This window comes from Pseudopipra pipra, chromosome 13, assembly GCF_036250125.1.
Source record: "Pseudopipra pipra isolate bDixPip1 chromosome 13, bDixPip1.hap1, whole genome shotgun sequence".
Classification (NCBI taxonomy): Eukaryota; Metazoa; Chordata; class Aves; order Passeriformes; family Pipridae; genus Pseudopipra; species Pseudopipra pipra.
The window spans coordinates 6,978,290-6,996,192 of NC_087561.1; the positions used below are offsets into that span (position 1 = coordinate 6,978,290).

The 17,903-nt window shown below is 40.9% G+C and overlaps 1 protein-coding gene across 12 annotated transcripts in view; it reads right to left on the minus strand.

Annotated features, from left to right (window-relative positions):
• VBP1 (VHL binding protein 1) overlaps positions 1-17,903 on the minus strand; it is a 40,933-nt gene that overhangs the window by 3,943 nt on the left and 19,087 nt on the right. For 2 of the 12 annotated variants that reach the window (XM_064669827.1, XM_064669830.1), the window contains 12 exons: positions 17,513-17,649; positions 17,125-17,228; positions 16,115-16,261; positions 15,597-15,656; positions 15,383-15,493; positions 14,448-14,564; positions 14,302-14,332; positions 13,684-13,804; positions 11,796-11,819; positions 11,613-11,669; positions 11,178-11,285; positions 6,181-10,608 (listed from right to left, as the gene is read on the minus strand). In XM_064669827.1, coding sequence (XP_064525897.1) covers positions 10,594-10,608; positions 11,178-11,285; positions 11,613-11,669; positions 11,796-11,819; positions 13,684-13,804; positions 14,302-14,332; positions 14,448-14,564; positions 15,383-15,493; positions 15,597-15,656; positions 16,115-16,261; positions 17,125-17,228; positions 17,513-17,649 — 1,032 coding nt within the window. In that variant the 3' untranslated portion in view covers positions 6,181-10,593. Of the gene's footprint in view, positions 1-241; positions 309-1,331; positions 1,457-5,097; positions 5,251-6,180; positions 10,609-11,177; positions 11,286-11,612; positions 11,670-11,795; positions 11,820-13,683; positions 13,805-14,301; positions 14,333-14,447; positions 14,565-15,382; positions 15,494-15,596; positions 15,657-16,114; positions 16,262-17,124; positions 17,229-17,512; positions 17,650-17,903 lie in introns of those variants that run through there. The other 10 variants (XM_064669831.1, XM_064669833.1, XM_064669839.1 and 7 more) reach the window with 9 other exon arrangements.

The window sequence follows — 17,903 nt, forward strand, 5'->3', positions numbered from 1 at the left end:
AGAATGGAGATGAAGTCAAAGCTTAGCTGCAATCTATACACTATTAAAAGTGAAGTCTCATTACAAACATTAACTTTTTTTGAACTAGCTTTCAAAAAGTACTACATACCTTTAAAAACAATTCTGTTATTTATTAAGGCATATTAAGTGTGCTCTCCAAAACATTTCTTGCAATGTGTTCTGTTAGGGTGGAAAGGTAGTTAGCTTTTCTCATACTCATTAGATATTCAAAATAGTTTACCTTTTTCTTCTGCATGTGTTTTAAAATTTCTAATGTCTGTTTAATTTCAGGAATCTGACTTTTTAGCCTGTGAATTAACAACAGTCATGATTTATTATTTTACAGAGACACAGTGTTTCCTAAACAAGTGATCAGTTTTATTATACAATCCAACCTCCCTTTTAAAACTTGAAAATTTTAACAGGCTTACAAATGCAGGTTTGAAAGACATAGCATGGAAAGGCAGCTCAGCTCCAGCTTCACCTGCCTCCCACCACACTGAGGTTTACTGGCTTCCAAAGCACAGCAACCCATTCCCCTTTCAGACTGCAACAACACACAGTAACAGATACCTTTTAACTAAAATGGCACATTTTTGCAGATTTGTAATCTCCTCGAAAGAGAGGGAAACCTTAGCAGAAACAGAGACAGAAACTGCTGTAGGTAAAACAACACAAGTGTGTTACTTCTGAGGCTCACAGACTATTCTGAGAGCCACAGGACTGAGCACTGCCCCAAGCAAAGCTCTCCAGAGCTGAGGGCATCCCCCTCCTGACAGCACCAGCAGAGGCACTGGATCCCACGGCCTTCCCAGCCACCCACGGGCTCCAACAGCAGTGACTGCCAGAGCTGGGCTCCAGTGAGATCCTGGGGATATCTGTCCAGGAAAGGAACTTCATCTAAAGAGAATATTACTTAAAGCTTTGATTTTAGCCTTTAAATTACAATTTGTTTCTCACCTAGCTTCAGATCAAGCCTGAAGCTACTAGAGAGAGAGGAGGTTACTTAACCAATAGTTACAGGCTTGGCACAGTAAACACTGGATAAAAACATATTCTCATTTACACCAGGCTGCCAAAACCAAGAGACACAACAGTCCTTTTTGGCCTTAGGGCTAAGGACCTATTCAGCAACACTGTTAATTCTTTTACATGTAATTTTCAGGAAGAGGGAAGAAAAAAGCTGGGCTTTCCCAAAAGTACTATAAATATTAGCTCTCCTATCATCAACTTTTTATTTCTTGGGATATTTAATAAAAACTAGATTTATTTAAAAAAAAAACCCAGAACTGTGCTAAACATTTCCCAATTCTGCAAAAATTATGACTTACCTCCTTTTCTTTTGAGCAAGATTAAGTTCCAAAAATTTATACTTCTGATACTGCTCATCCAACTTCTTAAGAACTACATCTGCTGTCTCATTTCCAGGCTGTTTCATAAAAGAATCTACATCTTCCTTTAAGGGGAGAAAGAAACCCTCAGTGTTAGAAGACTTTTACAGAAATCCTAGACACAGACATGTTATCATCTTACTGCAGCTACATCTAGGGGGGTTTTATATATACAACTTCTTTTCTGGAGTGGAGTACATAATCATTTAGTTTTCTTTCTTAGCCACCTTTTCATTTCCCCCTACCCTCCTTTTTTGGTAGGGAACTAAGGATAATTTCATAACTGTATATTGCTGGTACCTGGTTAGTGGTGCTTTCAGTCCTGGCCAATGTCAAATGACACCTAACAGGGATGGGTATCCTGGGAGCACGGCTAAACCTGGGTTTCCTACCTGTAAGGCAGGATAATGCTTCTCCGTGGCTAATCAGATTATGAGCTATTTAGGATAAAACTGAAGAAGGAAAAGAATCATGGCCTGATCAAGAATGTTGTGACAGAGAAAGACACAAAGAGGAGAAACTGGGGTATCTGCTCAGGCAGGTGCTGTGACAGTGAACAGCTTGGCTTCAGAAGCTCCTTCTATAGTCAGCAGGAAGCCACGGAACAACTCCAGCCAGTCCTACCATCAGCTGGAAAAGCTGCCAGAGAAGACAGGCCTGAGCCTGCCAAGGATGCTGACCTTGGCATGCAGCTCCTTCAGGCTCCCAGGAAGCAGTTCATGTGCCTGGGACAATGTTCCCAGCCTCTGGAAGGTACATCAGGCCAGAGTGTTTCTGGCCTGCCAACATTCACCCGTGTGCATTTCAAGATGACCCCACTCACCCACTGCAGTAACTCTGCCCTTATTTGTCTACAGAGCTCAGTAAAACCCCATGGAAGTCCTACCACAGGCCTCTTCAGCTTCTCCTTTTGAACTCAGTGTCTCCATTCCAGAAGTTTCACATCAGAAAAAGACTGTAATACCTTACCAAAGCGATACCAGATATGGAGCTGCTTCCCCTCACTAAGACTCCTAAAGCTGGAGTTGGAGTCACTCTTGGCTAAAGAAACTCACTGTGAAATTACTGAGTCTGGTAGAAGTCCTCACCTTCCTTATCATTAAGGAAATCTGCAGCAGAAACACAAACTCCATCACAGACTGCAGGAGGCAGCATGGCCCAGGTGGCAGATCTGACCTTGAGAGACCACACCCCAGACTGCCCAAGGAATGCCTCGAGCTACCCCCCGCCAACAGCCCGGGAAGCATTCCTGCTCCTGATAAAGCTTGGAGAAAACTTCCAACAAAGAAAGCAAGGGTCACAGAAGTGAGGCCTGAGGATGTGAAATGAAACTCCCTCTCGTGGAAGTGACTCTGCTGGTGTGAACCACCCAAGGCAGAAAGCAAAGGCAGGTGGGCTCAGCCCCCTGCCTGGCACCTCCCCTCTGCCCCAGCTCAGTCCGTGTGCACAGACAGAACCCACATCCCCACGAACAAAGATGCTGGGAAGTGGATCCAGGCCCACTGCAGACTGGTGATCTCCTCCCACTGCATAATGCCCCATCCAAGGTGGACTCAGATTTATCCCCCAGGTTTTCCAGCTGGGGCTTCCAAGGCTGCTGGTCAGGCTTTGGACCCACCTCCCCCTGCAAGGCTGAGCTTGGACAGGACAGCTCTGAGGCACAGCTGGGTGTCAATGCCATCAGGCTCCCTGCTTTGTCATGTATCCTGCAGCACCTCAACTGCAGAATAACCTTACAGGTTCTGCAAGGACCTGCCAAAACTCATCTCCATCTTTTTAGGAAGAAAATTCACTGGCAAAACACCATGTTTTTTACTGTAGCTATAACACAATCTTTGCAAACGTCAAGCCAAGGCACAGGAATGCTCTGTGAAAGCCTTGAAGTGCAGCAGGAAGCACATTCCCACTCATCCCTATGGTTATCTTCTGAGGGATGACCCAAATAGAGCACTGCAGGCACTGCCTCTGCAGAGCTGTCAGCACCTGTGGGCATGTGCAGGGAACAGACAAGAGACACGTGTTTGCAGATTTGCATCCTCAGCCCTACTGAAGAAGGCAGAACAAAGAAGGCTTTTTGTTTGGAAACATCTGGGCTACAGCTCAAACCCACCAGAGCTGGAAATTCTATCTGGAATGTTTCTTAAGACTCCAGTAAAACACTGAGTCAGGGCTTAACATCACTTGAAACCTGGAGAGGCACAAGAATTCACAGATCAATGGCTCAGACAAGACATCAGCCATAAACTGTTTGAAGAGCCTCTACGGAACCAAGACACTCACAGAAAACACCTCTGAAGACAAGATGCACAGTCAGGCTGCCCATGCAGTGTGTGCTGGGGGAAATGTCAAGCAAATGATCAGAAAGTTTTTATCATCGTGACAGGATATAATGTTTTTGAAAAGAAACCTCTGTTCTGAAGAAAAAGAAAAGAAAAGGAAACAACATGGAACCAAACACAGCAGCTGCAACAACAGCCACCAGCACAGAATGAGGGATGGGACACATGCCCGCAAAGAAACTCCTGTTTCTTGCCAGGGTGGCACCTCCACTGCAGAGCCAGCACAGAGCACATGTTCTCCTCTGTCATGATCAGTGAGGTCTCACAGGGCAGCTGAAGACACAGCCCTTCCCTTCCACTTGTGTCTGTGTCGGTCCCACAAGGGCTGTAAGGAAGTTTGCTGCAAGCAGTAATTGTTTTACAGCCCAGTAGGATTTGCCAGAGCCCAATGACTGCTGAAAAACCTTAAAGGAAAGGGAGAATCTGGATGCACTGAAACCAAGTGTCCTATACCCTGTGTCTGGTGAGGCCCCATGCCTGGGAAGGAAAAGCACTACACCTGGAAAACCAAAATGCAGGTCAAACCCACGTATTTCTATAAAAGCAGTCGGATCTGATCAGTCCAAACAGCTCTGGTGAAGATATAAGAGATCTGAGAACTGCAGATTTTCAAAGTCCAAGAACATCTCAGTAACAAAGCAGCATAATGAACAGACCTCAACACTTCCAGGGGACCAGGGCAGCCAGGGACGGCCACCCTGATCAATACTTATTGATCAGATGAGATAAAGAAGCAATCAGGATGGTGCACCAAGAGCCTACTCACAGCAGAACGTGAACAGCAGACAATTGTGAGATTGTATCACTGCATAAGCCAATGATTCCTCCTTTTCAGCCAGTCAAGAGAATCATCAAATGCTTGGTACATCAGTTTTTAGAGTTGGATAAACAAGTTCTGCCTGTTTCCCAAAAGATACACATTTGTTGGTTTTCAAGAAGGATGCATGATCCCTTCTGAAGGATGGATCTGTTCAGCAGTCACACATGGGACTCTGGGAGGCAGATGCGGGGAAGGTGCCTGGAGCACGCACTGCCCGAGGTGGCACAGGGGGGGCCCGGCGTGCCCGGTGAGGAGGGACCGGGGCACAGTGACAGGGCGGCCCCTCACCGCCCTGAGCCGAGCCGTGCAAACACACGGTAACGCCTAACGCAGGGGTCGACTTTCCTGTAAAGTGCATTAATGCTTAACACCACCAGGCCGGGAGCAAACAGGAAAATGCCCAGGGCTGACGCCATGAGGGGGCACCGCCCGCCCGCCAGGCCGCGACCCCGCCGAGGTGCCGCCTCACGGGGGCGGGGCCGGCCGGTGGTGCTCAGCCCCCGCCCCCCGGCCGCCCCGGGGCTGCCCGGTGCCCGTCCCCGCTCACCACGAAGGCCGCCTCGGGGATGCCGAGCGGGCCGCGCCGCCCGCCCTGCGCCGCCGCCTCGCCGCCTCCGGCCGCCGCCATCTTGGGGAACCGACGCTACGCGCGCGCCCCGCGCCGGCACGCGGCGGACCAAACGTCATCACGTCGGCGCCGCGCGCGCCGCCGCCCATTGGATGCCGGTCTTGGAGGGGCGCGCGGCGTCAGCACGCGGGGTGGGCGGGGCCGCGCTCCGCAAAGGGCGGCGCCCATTGGCCGGCTGGGACAGGGGGCGGGGCCGGGGAAGGCGCGGGAGAGGGAGCAGGAGGATGAGGAGGAGAGGATGGATCTGGATGAGGGTCTTGCAGTTCAGAGGCGGATTCCGGGCCTTCAGCACTGACACAGAGCTGTCACACAACAGGAATGAACTATTAACGAGCCCAAGCTCCCAACTGAAACCTCTGCAACCTCCAGAAACAAAAATACAACTATTAAAAATACCAGTCTTAAAGGCTGCTGCTTTTTGGTATTGAGACTTCTTACAGGGTAACACACAGAGCTATGAAAACAACCTTTACACTTCCTCTGCTGTCGTGACTTTCAGGGTATGAAATGGTGAGAAAGCCAAACATTTAACTTGGTGGTGGCCAAGGCACCCCAGGAGAGACCCTGAGGTCACCCCTGTGCAGGTCCTACTCTTTAGGTGCCTACACTTTCCACTAGACCAGGTTGCTCCAGGCCCCATCCAACCTGGCCTGGAACACTTCCAGGGATGGGGCATCCACAGCTTCTCTGGGCAACCTGTGCCAAGGCCTCACCATCCTCACATGGAAGAATTTCTTCCCAATATCTAATCTAACCCTGCCCTCTGTCAGTTTAAAGCCATTCTGCTGTGTCCCATTATTCCAGGACCCTGTCCCAAGTCCCTCTCCAGCTCTCTTGGAGCCCCTGTGGGCAATGGAAGTGGCTCTAAGTTCGCCCTGGAGCCTTCTCTTCAATGTAAATGCAGAGGCATAACGAGGCACTCAAACACCCTAATTCAGCCATTATCAGCATTATAGCCTTAAGCCCTGTAGTGGTTTGGAAAAATAATCACATACACACGTCTTGCATGTGCCAAAGTTTATTTTTTTCCAAAACTTGTTTCATCAAATAATTGGATATGAGCAGTTTTAAAAAAACAAACAATTTGCGTATTAACAAATTGTGAAGTTCCACAATTAAAATATCAACACAGCCAGTCTTGTGCTTAGGCTTCATTTTAAAAAAATTATTCATAGAACATAAACCCTCAAAATTTTTTTCCAGTTTGTGGCTAGTATATTCCACACATTCTGTATTCTTATAAAACGAAGGAACTCACATAAAGGAACAGCTGTACAAGAATACATCTGAAAAAAAGCAACCTAAATTATCGCTCCTTTTAAATAAATATCCAATAAAAGGCACAAACCTGTCATGGGGGAAAACATAACATACAAAACAAGACCTATCAAATAAATAAAGTGTGGGTTGGGGTGAGGGAAATCTGTTCCAGCACCGATTGTGTCATTGCTTCAAGATGAAATTCCATCCAAACATTTGGTAAAGGATTAAACTTAACTACAAGGATACACATTTGAGATATACTGAAAGTTTTGACGTTACAATTCCTGTTGTAACTGTACCAGTTACTACAATCTCCTTAACTAAATGAGCATGAGAATTTGTATAAGGTAGTGATGCAGCGACGTACAGATCAATGACAAGTCAGATACACCTTCAGAGTCATAGCAACAGGTTCTCTATTCCTACCTATCAGTAATGTATAAATGATAACACGTACAGTTTCCATTGCTCAAAAATATAATCTTTTAAATGGAAATAGATGACTGATACACAGTGCCTTTAGATGCTGTCCTTACAATACAAACTACCCAAAACAAAAAGTTTTCCTTTTTATGTACAAATTAAGCACCGATCCACAGTGCATTACTATTCTAATTGTAAACCCCCCCCCTCCCTGCCACACATCAAAAAACCCAGCTGGGAATACACCCTGTATGCAATCTGGCAGTCAGAAGTTTTGTTGTTGTTACTTTTGTATGTGTGGTTTTTACTGTTGTTTGTTGTTGTTGTTGGTTTTTCTAAACCAAAAGTCCATTTGTTATTTTTACCTACAAATATTCCACCACTGGGCACAGAACTGAGATTTCTCTAGTACACATGTCCAAAATTATTATTTTTTATAAAAAAAAAAATCAGTAACTTCTTGGAGGCAAAGTCAAACTATATCTAGAGAACAACAGAAAACCCCAGTTATTTAAAAGGAGATACACGTTCAAGTCCAACAGGCCTCACACAATCCACCTTTCCCAACTGCCCCAGAAGTTACCCTATGTTGCATCCCATGATGGACAGCCTGCCTGTAGCAGCACCAACTCCCACCAGTGTGGCTCAAATGACCCACTACAGCACAATAATGCAAAGCCCACGGAGTACTTTGAGTCTTCTTCCTTGTTCAGGCAGACACGGAGAGACATCTTAGTTACCTGCTTTCTGAAGTGTTCACAATGTGATTCTGACCAAACAAACTGGAAGAAAAGTCACATTTCTATACATCTCTCTTCATTGTTTTACTCATCATAACTTCTATTTGCAGCTCCTTGGCCTGTTACAGTCACCCTTCAAGAACAACCTTGGTCTTCAAAGTGTTGGGTGTTTTTTTCTGAGCCATAAAAGCCTTGACAGCATCCCAAGTCCTTGGTTTTCACTTCTTATGTATGAATTATGTTATTGAAACATACACTCTGCCATTTTATGCATTCCAATACGTGCATGAGGAAGAGGTTGGCAAAACCCAGTCCTGTGCACTGGTGTGCAGAGAGAAGCAACCTTTGCTTCACAGGGATCAAAGTGAATGCTGTGTTTCAAAGTATCAAACATTGTGAAGGAGACTAAAAAGAAGGTAGGTTATAAAGTTTTTAGAATGTACTTTGTGGCTGTTTCTCCTTTTTTAATACTAAATAAACTGGTATCAGACAGCTTTGCTACAAGAAAGCTAACCAAAGAACCATTAAAAAGATCCAGAGCAAATCAGAAGTAGTGCAAACTATTACCTAGTACTAAATCCATTTCTGAGCCAAGTACATTCCAGATATTCAGAATGCTCTGCAATAAAGTTATAACAAATATATACTGCTTGCCAGGCATTTATTTGTATATTTTATTAAAATAATTAATTATTACTTATACAACTCGGTATGAAGGAGACCTAACAGCTTACAGTGCATGGAGCTGCCTGCTTGTAGCGCTCTCACCTCTGTCACTAATGCCCAGACATTTATAACTACATGTACTGGTCTAATTTGAACACAAGACTTTGCATTGCTGAATAAATCAATGGAATTCAACTACTTCTTAAATGAACAGTCCCCTCAACACAATGACTTACTCTAAATGGCATCTATTCCCTCGTCATGTGGAGGGCAACTATAGGCACTGAAGAACTCATTGGCTTAAAATGGTACAGTTGTTCAACCCAGCAAAGGTGGTTTAAAGCTTGAAGCCCTTTGTAATTCAAACTTGAACATTAAATTGCCATATACTGGTCCAAATTCTTTTAAAATCAAGGAACTCTGAGTTTTAAATTTCTGCAAGGTTACATTTCCCAAGAAATCAGCAGTTACAGATTCCAAGGGTTGGGGAGTGGAGTTTTATTTTGCTTCTTTTATTTTGCTTCTTTCATTTGGCAAAAATATTTCCATAGGGTTAAGAGATACTGCTTTTGCACTCTTTGGACAGAATTAAGCATTGGGAAAAAGAGAAGGCATGTTCCCACTTTGAGGAATATGCTGTAATTTAGAAGTTCTCTACCAGAGAGTTTGACAAGATTCTCAGGCCTACCTGCATTTGTGGTCAGAGTCAGAGGCATTTCTGCAATTACAGACTCTCCAAAAGATAAAAGACTTACTACTCTGGAGGTCTATTTACTGTAACAACAGAAAACTACTCATTTTTTGAAAACTCAGCTTTAATATTAATCATTAGAAGTAATTTTATGGGAGAGCTTTTCATTGTGTTCTGCCATGAAACTTCTGGAGGAAAGGTTGTTCCCAGTTCCATCTACTTATTATAACTACTGGGTTTTTTTAATGCTATCACTTTTTATCAGACAGTGAAAAATACAAGATAAGGCATTTTCATAGCCAATTTCAGTTCTGGAGGAAGATTCTTAAATACAAAAGATGTGCCAGAAGTCTGTACACATCTGACCCATTGTGAACAGCAATACCTCATAAATTAGTTGATTTAAAAGATTTTCCTCTCAAAAAGAGTCTGGATTTCTTAACGTAGCATTTGAACCTTGAAATTACTACAGAAGAAAAAGATTACTGCAGCATCAAAGAAACGATTATCTAAAAGTTTGCACATATTTACACATTTAAAAATAATTACTTTTATATGGTTTACAACTAGGTTCTTATTTCAAAAAAGCAGCACAAGCTATTTTCTACAGCTGGATAATTTCCATATAGTTGCCAGTTCACAAGTGTCAGCATGACTGCAAGGTTTGAGTCTTTTGACATAATGGACTTTAAAAAGAAGAACTGGATCTCTTGTCTCAATTGCAGTTGGCAACAGGATTTTGAGATTGCTCCTGTGTGCTGAGATTGGGGACACCTACAGGCACTGGCTCCCAAAGCTACACTTCCTTGAAGGATTAAAGATGCCACCTGCAGAGAAGGTACCTGATGGAAGTGCAGCTCCTGTCACCTGTTGCAGGCTGCACGTGCTGTTCTGTCACACACTTGTCCCCTCCTCCATCACAGACTTGCAGCCCACATCAGAGCCCGGCTCTGTTAACTCCCCCTGTAACACTGATATACCAATGGAGCAATTTGTTATTTTTACTATATATATATATATATATGTAATAAGTATGTCTTGTTGATTCACAGCATTTCAAACTCACATTATAAAGTTTGCAAATTACTATAAGCTATTCTAATGTGAAAAAGCTGTCTGATTTCACACAACATTGGCCTTATGATAATGCAAGCATTGCTCTGTCGGAGTATTTATTAGAGCACATAAAAATTTTATTGCTCAACTTGATTTGTGTTGTGTCTTGGTTACAACAGCCACAGAATTTATGGAGAAAATAAATAGCTTTGACATCCTCAGTCAATTCCCAAGGTCATCCACTGATGATTAAGGTTGTAGAGCAATCATGTAACCTTCTCTTCGGCTTTGAAGATGATAATCCTGCTTGCACCTTCTGAGTCAATCTCAAAAATACAGTTTTCTGCTGAGCAGTTTAAAAAAAAATAATAAAAACCAGGGAACAAACATGACTTCACGCTGCAGTGACTGTTATAAACAAGAATCTCTAAAGCATTGCAATTCAAAATAATATTGTATTATACAGGGAAAAAACAGTTGCCCTGTTCAGGAATACATCATGGAAAGATTGAAATTCAGTCTTTTCATTTTTTTACCAGTATTTGGTTGTTCTCACATCTTGTTGCTTTGGTGGCTCTACATAAACTGTATCTGTGAAGCAGAGATAACATATTAATGCCACTTAAATAACACAGGGTTTCTCTGTTTCAGAATCATGAATCTACTCGACTGCCTCGTTACTTACAAGTTAAGTCTGTAGGCTTTGGCACTTTAAAACACCCCCGAGAGACATTAAGACTAACATATTTGGATGACAGGAGTACACAGTTTCTCCAGCTTCAATGACCTCTGTCCAAGCCTTTTTCACTCCCCCATCCCTTGATCCTTCAGGAAGCTTTCAACACTGCTCTAGTCAGTATGACTAAACCAAGTATCCAGCTAATGTCACAGGAAGTCTGAAACCTACATATCTTCACCACTCCCAATTTCTTAATACTGACACAGTGAGAGATATACCACCAAATCTCTCATTTTTAATTTCTTCCTTGCTTCCTGCAATTGTATGATGTCATATCTGAATTTGTCTCCTGACCATCAAAAGCTGCTGAGGAACCCCTCACTTTCACAGAATTACACCAGCAGCTCATCATGAAGCATTTGGTTGCTTTTACCAAGACTGAAGTTTCAAAGTCATCACAAGGTTAAAGAACACCGTTCACCTGAGTTTCAGAAACAGGTGCAAAAGGATTTGTTGGCCTTAGACCAGGCTGTGTATACATCATTGACTGGGGTGCCATCAAAGGAGCAGCTCCAACCTGAGGAGGTACCTGTTAGAAAAACAAAACCCCCACAAGACAAGTATATAAAATTCAAACTAATTCCACAAGATACTTCTTTTTTTTGCATTTAATTATAGTAGAAAATAAGCATATAGACACACATGCACAGAGTAAAGTCAAAGCTTTTAAAAAACCTGCTATATAAAATTTAGAGTAATCTCTTTCAATGCAGGGTGTGAAAAAGCTATCAGATTTCAAACAGTATTGTCAATATACTGAAGTTACAGAATGGTTTGTACATAATAATGCATGCCATGGAACTCACTAGAGAAGAAAACTTAGTTTTCAGGAATATAAAACAATCACATTTCTTACCATTCCATATACAGGCACTTGAGGTGTGGTCAATGGGTATGTGATAGGAGCAGGTACCTTCAATCAAGAAAATGTTGATATATTTTAGAGAAGCTCATGCATACTAGCACTATATATAAAACTTTGAAAAAGACATTTTTCAGTACTTGAAATAACCAACATATTTACAAGAAATCGACTTACATATCCAGGATAGTGTACTCCATTCTGGCACAGCAAAAGGATAAGACAGAAAATTATTTAATAGGTATTCAAACTGAAAATTCTAACCAAGGGATGGATTCAAGTCCAGTACCATAACAGTCTGTAGCTATGCTCAACTCATGTATTAAAACAATCAAAGTGGGAGGAAAAAAAGTGCAAGAACAGTAACATCAGCAACTATGCTTAGAAAGCTATCACTAATATGACTTACAGAAAAATTAGAAGTTTTACTACACCTAGCCAGATGTGAGTATATTCCTTGCACAAGCATGTGTGTGAGAAGCTTTTAGAGGACACAGCATGAAATATTCCTTCTTCCTCCCACTATGTGTGAGAAGGGCATAGTAAAAACACAAGGAAGGCAGTGACCATTTCGCTTAAAAAGCAAATAGCAACAGATGTTTAGTCATGTGAATGCTGCTCCATACCAAGATCTCATGTCTGCAACATATCACAATATGGAAGAAGAAAAATGAAGAGCATCTTAAGCCATGTATCAGGTTATGTTCACAGGCACAGCAATGCATGCTCTTCATATTGCCACACTTTGTTAAACAGTGCTAATTATACTGGAAATTGAGTGCTAAACAAAACACTTGGCTATGGAATAGTAAGCAGGTGACACATGAATTGGAGGGTTAGTACCCTGAATGCCACAGGCCAAGCCATGACAGGGAGAGCTTTTCAGTACTGGGACACAGATTCTAAAGGTGCTCATATCTGGGCTAAATCTGTGCACCATCAATTGCTGGAGTTCCATGTAAATGCCTGAGCAGATATCTCGCACAAAACACTCAAATGCTTAGACCAGAAAGTAATAAACATGAACACATGAAATAAAACCACAAATCCCAAATTCACAGTGCATCAGCACTCTAACAACATGTTCTAGAGCATCAAGAGGGGTTAAAGAGATGGTGTGGTCTCAAAAAATCTCACATGAAAGTGCCATACAATTGAGACACCCTCTCATCTAAATTTTTTAGTCTCATTTTTGAGTCCAAAACTGGATGTAATATTCTACTCAACTTTGCTAATTCTGAATGAGCGTAGTCATGTAAGACGAGGAAAACAGGGATTAGAGGTTAGCTATTCTTATTGCAAAATGCAGTCAGACAGCAGTCCAAAATTCACAGCAAATGTAGTAATTACCCTAAGTTGTACATATAACTGAGATGAACATTCTACTTCCCTCTAAGGCAGCTATATTTCAGAAGTTTGTATTTGTATGAATACAAGATACTCAAAAAATCTCTTCTAAAAGCACAAGAAAAGTCAGCTGCCTACAAGTATCCCTCCAAGAAATGAAAACTCTTCATTTAAATAACTATAAAAGATCCACTTAGCATTTTGTACTGTGTTAAAAATATGAAGCTGCTCTTGAGCATTATCAAAAGTCCAAAGTGCTGCTTGACCTGAGGATTAAGGTGCCTTACAGGGGTTGCAGCAGTATTTCATGTGATAAAACTGAAAAAGGAGCAAAAACTGGAAGGAAAAGCAGTTTTCCCCTAAAACACATTCTTAGGATGTGTATTTGTGCACATGTGCTTGGGAAGAGGAGTGGGAGCATCTCAAACATGCACATCAGGAATTTTCTGGACTGGGATAATTTTTTTCAATCCAAAAAGAATTTATGAACTGAGACAGGTAATCAGCCTTTCGCTTGAGACATAAATCTTTAATGGACAAGTTTTACAATGAAGGGAAATAAAGCATACTAAAATCTCAATGTCATTCTGCATGATTCCATGATCCAACCCCTGCTACCAGTCTTGTCCCAAACGCTTTGGCTGTTCTTTTTAAGTTATTTCGAGCAGAGAAGCAACATTTGCTAGAATGAAGTGTGATTTCATAGTACAGAAATTACCATGTGTGGAATGGTGGGTAGGGGAGTCGGGTTCCATGTGGTCGATGTGCTTGTTTTTGCTTGCCAGTTAGTTCCACCAGTAAGTTTTTTCTCTGTAGGCTGGGACCACTGCATGTCTGACCTAAAAATGAAATTGTGGTATTAGTTTTTACAGGGGGGCAACAGCAAGAGTAACAACAACATAATGGGAAACCAAAACATGCTTAAATACATGTACAGGGCTGAATCTATGGGTGGGAGAAACAGTCAGGATTTCAGTAACTACTTATGTATCTCTGCTCCAGTAAGTGTGAAGTCTGGGGGGTTCTGATTGTGTTAAAAGTAAACTATCATTACTGCACTGTACAGCACAATGGTTAACTGGAGTTTGATGCAACTGCAAGATCTTTCACGATGCTTCAGTAAAAATACAACAGTTGCAAAACTGAAGTGAACTACTTCAAAGTTGAGGTTGACTGTGTTATGGTGACTGACCACAAACGTACTGTTTCAATGTGGTTCTTGATTATTTCAGATTATTTCAAGAGCTGAGACTCTTCCCATGTTAGTGCTGGTCAACTGTGCCAGAGACTACCAAAGAGTCATGTGAGAACACTCTAAAAACATATATGCCCTTACTTTTTGGATGGAGTTCCTCCAAAGCCAAGATCTGTGGGGGAAAAGAAACAGACAAAATCCTTAAGCATTTTTAATTCTGGAGGGGAAAAGCTTGTTTTGCTTTCAGTAACAAATAAGAAAGTTAATTTTAAAAGATTCACACTTACTTCCTACTAGATTAGCAAGTGAAGAATCGAGGTCATTTGCCAAAATTTTTCCGCTTTGCTGGCTGGTTACACTGGCTCTTTGACTTTGTGGTGGTACTGTGGGTTGCAACACATCATCTAGAAAGGTAAAAGCTAAACCAAGAGCACAAAAGCAACTGTTAACAAAATGGTTACACTGCATTTAAAAAAAGACATCCATAATCCAGGGAGATATTTTCTTTACAGAACACTAAGTAATTTGAGTAGTTTTATGTGGAGGTTCAACATGCTGGAAGTGTCTAAGACTTGGATGGAAGCAGAATTTAACCTCTTAGTTTTTTATGAAATACTATATCGTAGCTACTAATCCAGTAAAATCTTGAATTGTACTTCAACAGACACTAATGTCATTTTCAAAATAAGATGAATCTCCTCTAAAACTGCAGAAGAAGTGGGGTTGTTAAAGTTAGTTTCAATACAGTGGTACTTTCATGATACTGCCAGTATGCTGAATGTACACAAGAGCTCCTTTACTATATAGAAGACCAGGACTGTAACTCAGATATTCTTCAAGCAACACACACACCCCCTAGTTTTGCATTTCTGCAAGTACAATGCCTCTCAGTGGAGTCTGAGGGAACTCATTATCATGTAGCAAGAGAAAACACTGAAGTCCTAAGCACTGAAAACAAATGAACACCAGCTTACCCGTTAAGGGAGATCCAGTGGGCCACGTTCAAAGTTCGCTCCCCCAGAAAGAGAGGAAACCATTATTACACAATGGATGAAATTAGTCAGAGCTATTTTAAAGCAAGTAACTACAACTGAACTGATTGCCTCTTATCAGGCCCATAATCACCTTGAAAATATATTAAGTTATTAAATTTTGAACTGCAAGAGCAATTATGCTAAATTGTTGCCTGTAGGGTATAAATTAGTCATAAGCCAGTTTTTACCACTTGCAGTCCTGTACTCTGGTGCTGAAGATTTTCCTCCAAAAACAGCATCAAAGTCCACATTAATTGTTGAAGAGGTGGTACTTGGAGGAGCTGAATGAAGAGGGAAACCTGAAAAATAGAGTTGAGTAATGAAATATACCCCTGAAATAATACCATTAAATACAGAGAAACCAGAAAGTTTTTAAAAAAAAAAACAAAAAAATGAAATTACCATCAACAGTCAGAGGATGATACACAGAAGCATATGTAGGTTTATGACCACTAAAGTCATCTTTGTAAAAAGAGAGAAGAAAATAAGATCAGTTTTAAAGAGAAAAAGGAAGAGGAGACACAAGAACTAATTCTGCACTTAAAAATTAAAAATCTTAAATATTATGAAGAGATTTTTTTATTTTACAGATTTGAAGAGCCAAGTAACTCCTGCATTCCCCATTACAAAAGAGAAAGGCGGTTGCAGTTTGAAAGAAATCTGCAAAAATTCCAGCAACACTGCAAGTCTTAGGATATCTATGTTGGGCAAACTGAACAAAATAATAATTTATTTCAACTATAGAAATAAAAGTTTAAGGAAACATATAATTTACTACACCTGGAATTAAGGCACCATTTTCACTTAGTCAAAAGTGAAAATTGGCCCAAATCACAAAAAAATTACATGGCCCACTTTTATCAGCATTATTATTATCTCCACTTGCAAATAGATTACATGGGGTTTGTTTGGTTTTTTACCACTAAACGGTTCCACCGTTTGTTTGGAGGAAAAAGAAGAATTGATGAAAGGGGTGGCAGATTTTACAGCTTCTTCAACTGGCTTCATGTCAAAGATGTCCAGATGAGGTGGAGAACCAACACAACCATTTGAAGACGAGAAAGGACCTTTCAGATGCAGAAGTGAAGGAAAGAATACAGAGTACAAATAATGGAAAAGAAAAACAGACTGAAATGATTGAATATGAGAATTTCTAAATAAAGCCAAATTGTAAATATTCCACCTTGTGATCAGCTCATTTAGATACAAATTCTTAGTTTCAGATAAAAATCCTAATAGCTCTCTCTATTTAGGGAAAATAATTCTAGTATTATCATTGGATGGGAAGGGGAGAATGACAGAACATGTATCAATCAAAGAAGTTAGATACTACAGTTTTGGCTTCAATAATCTATCTTTTAAATAGCACATAAGGGTATCAAGTCCACCTATTAAAATACCAACATTTACCATGGTGTTAACATTGCCTTCTTTAGGCATTTGAGCCATTTCTTTGACATCTGATCATTCTTTGGAAGGATGGGTGGGGGTACAGAGAATGCTGTGCCCAAGAAACTAGGATACACAGCTTTATTATGAGAACTTTGAAGTTAGCAGTACCTTTTAAATGAAAAGTATATTAAATTTTGCTTAATGAAATGGAAATACTAGTCCAGCATCTTTTCAGTTACATTTGCTTAGTTTATGTCTCCCAGCATTTTTAAACTTTGACTTTTAGTTACACTTCTCTACCCTTTATTGAAGGGTCCTTCATTCCATCTACTGGACATCAACACTACTGCTACATGTTAAAGAAAGTTTGCCAGAGCTTTCAGATTATTTATTTTATATTTTGTCAAGAACAGAAATGTTTGGATGCAAAGTAATTAACGCTGAAGATGCAGATTCAATTAAGTATTGAACCTGTATTTTCTTCCTGTATTCTAAGAAGTCACCCATCACTAAGAGTCAAATCAAGGTATGAGCTCACCTCCCCAAGCACTGCTTGCTGATGTTGATATAGCTGGAGTACTCTGCACAGTTGGAACAAATGCAGGCTGAAGATCAAAAAGATCACTAGAAAGGTTGGGCATGCTGAATAAGAAATGAGAGAGAGAGAGAGAAATATGAAGATACATAACAGGCATTGTATTCTTGTGTTATATGAACACTCACACCAATCTCATTTTCTCTTATTCACTAATAGCCCATCAATAACAGTGGTACAAAACCTCATAATTTAGCATTTACACATACCAAAAGAAAGCATCAGCAAAATGTACTCGAGATGTAACTAGGATTGGTGCTTTACAGCCATTGTGGAGCTACAGGGCACTGCAGTAATTTCTGCTTCCTTCAGAAAGCAAAGAATCTCTCACCTATTTGTTGTGGGTGCTGGTGCAGCAAAGAGGTCAACAGCTACAGTGGTATTCACACTTTTTCCTGATAAAGTGCTTGGGGATGCTGATGTGGAAGTGGAATTTGATACTACAGAAATCTCTCTTAATCGCTGCTCCTGAAAGATGAGATAGACAGTTGGAATTTTAATCTTATTAATTTATTAACCATTCAGTCCTAAACATCTTTTCCAAGAAGAAGTTTTAATTATGGCCTTAATAAATAAAAGCTATTCTTCTGTAAAGTTATTCTTCTGAAAATAGAAGAGTAATTGAAATCGGAGATAAAAGAGTATTTGTAATTTAAAATCAAGGTGAGACTTGATGTTTTAAATAATTATTTTTTAAGCTATCCACAACTACCTAGAAGTAA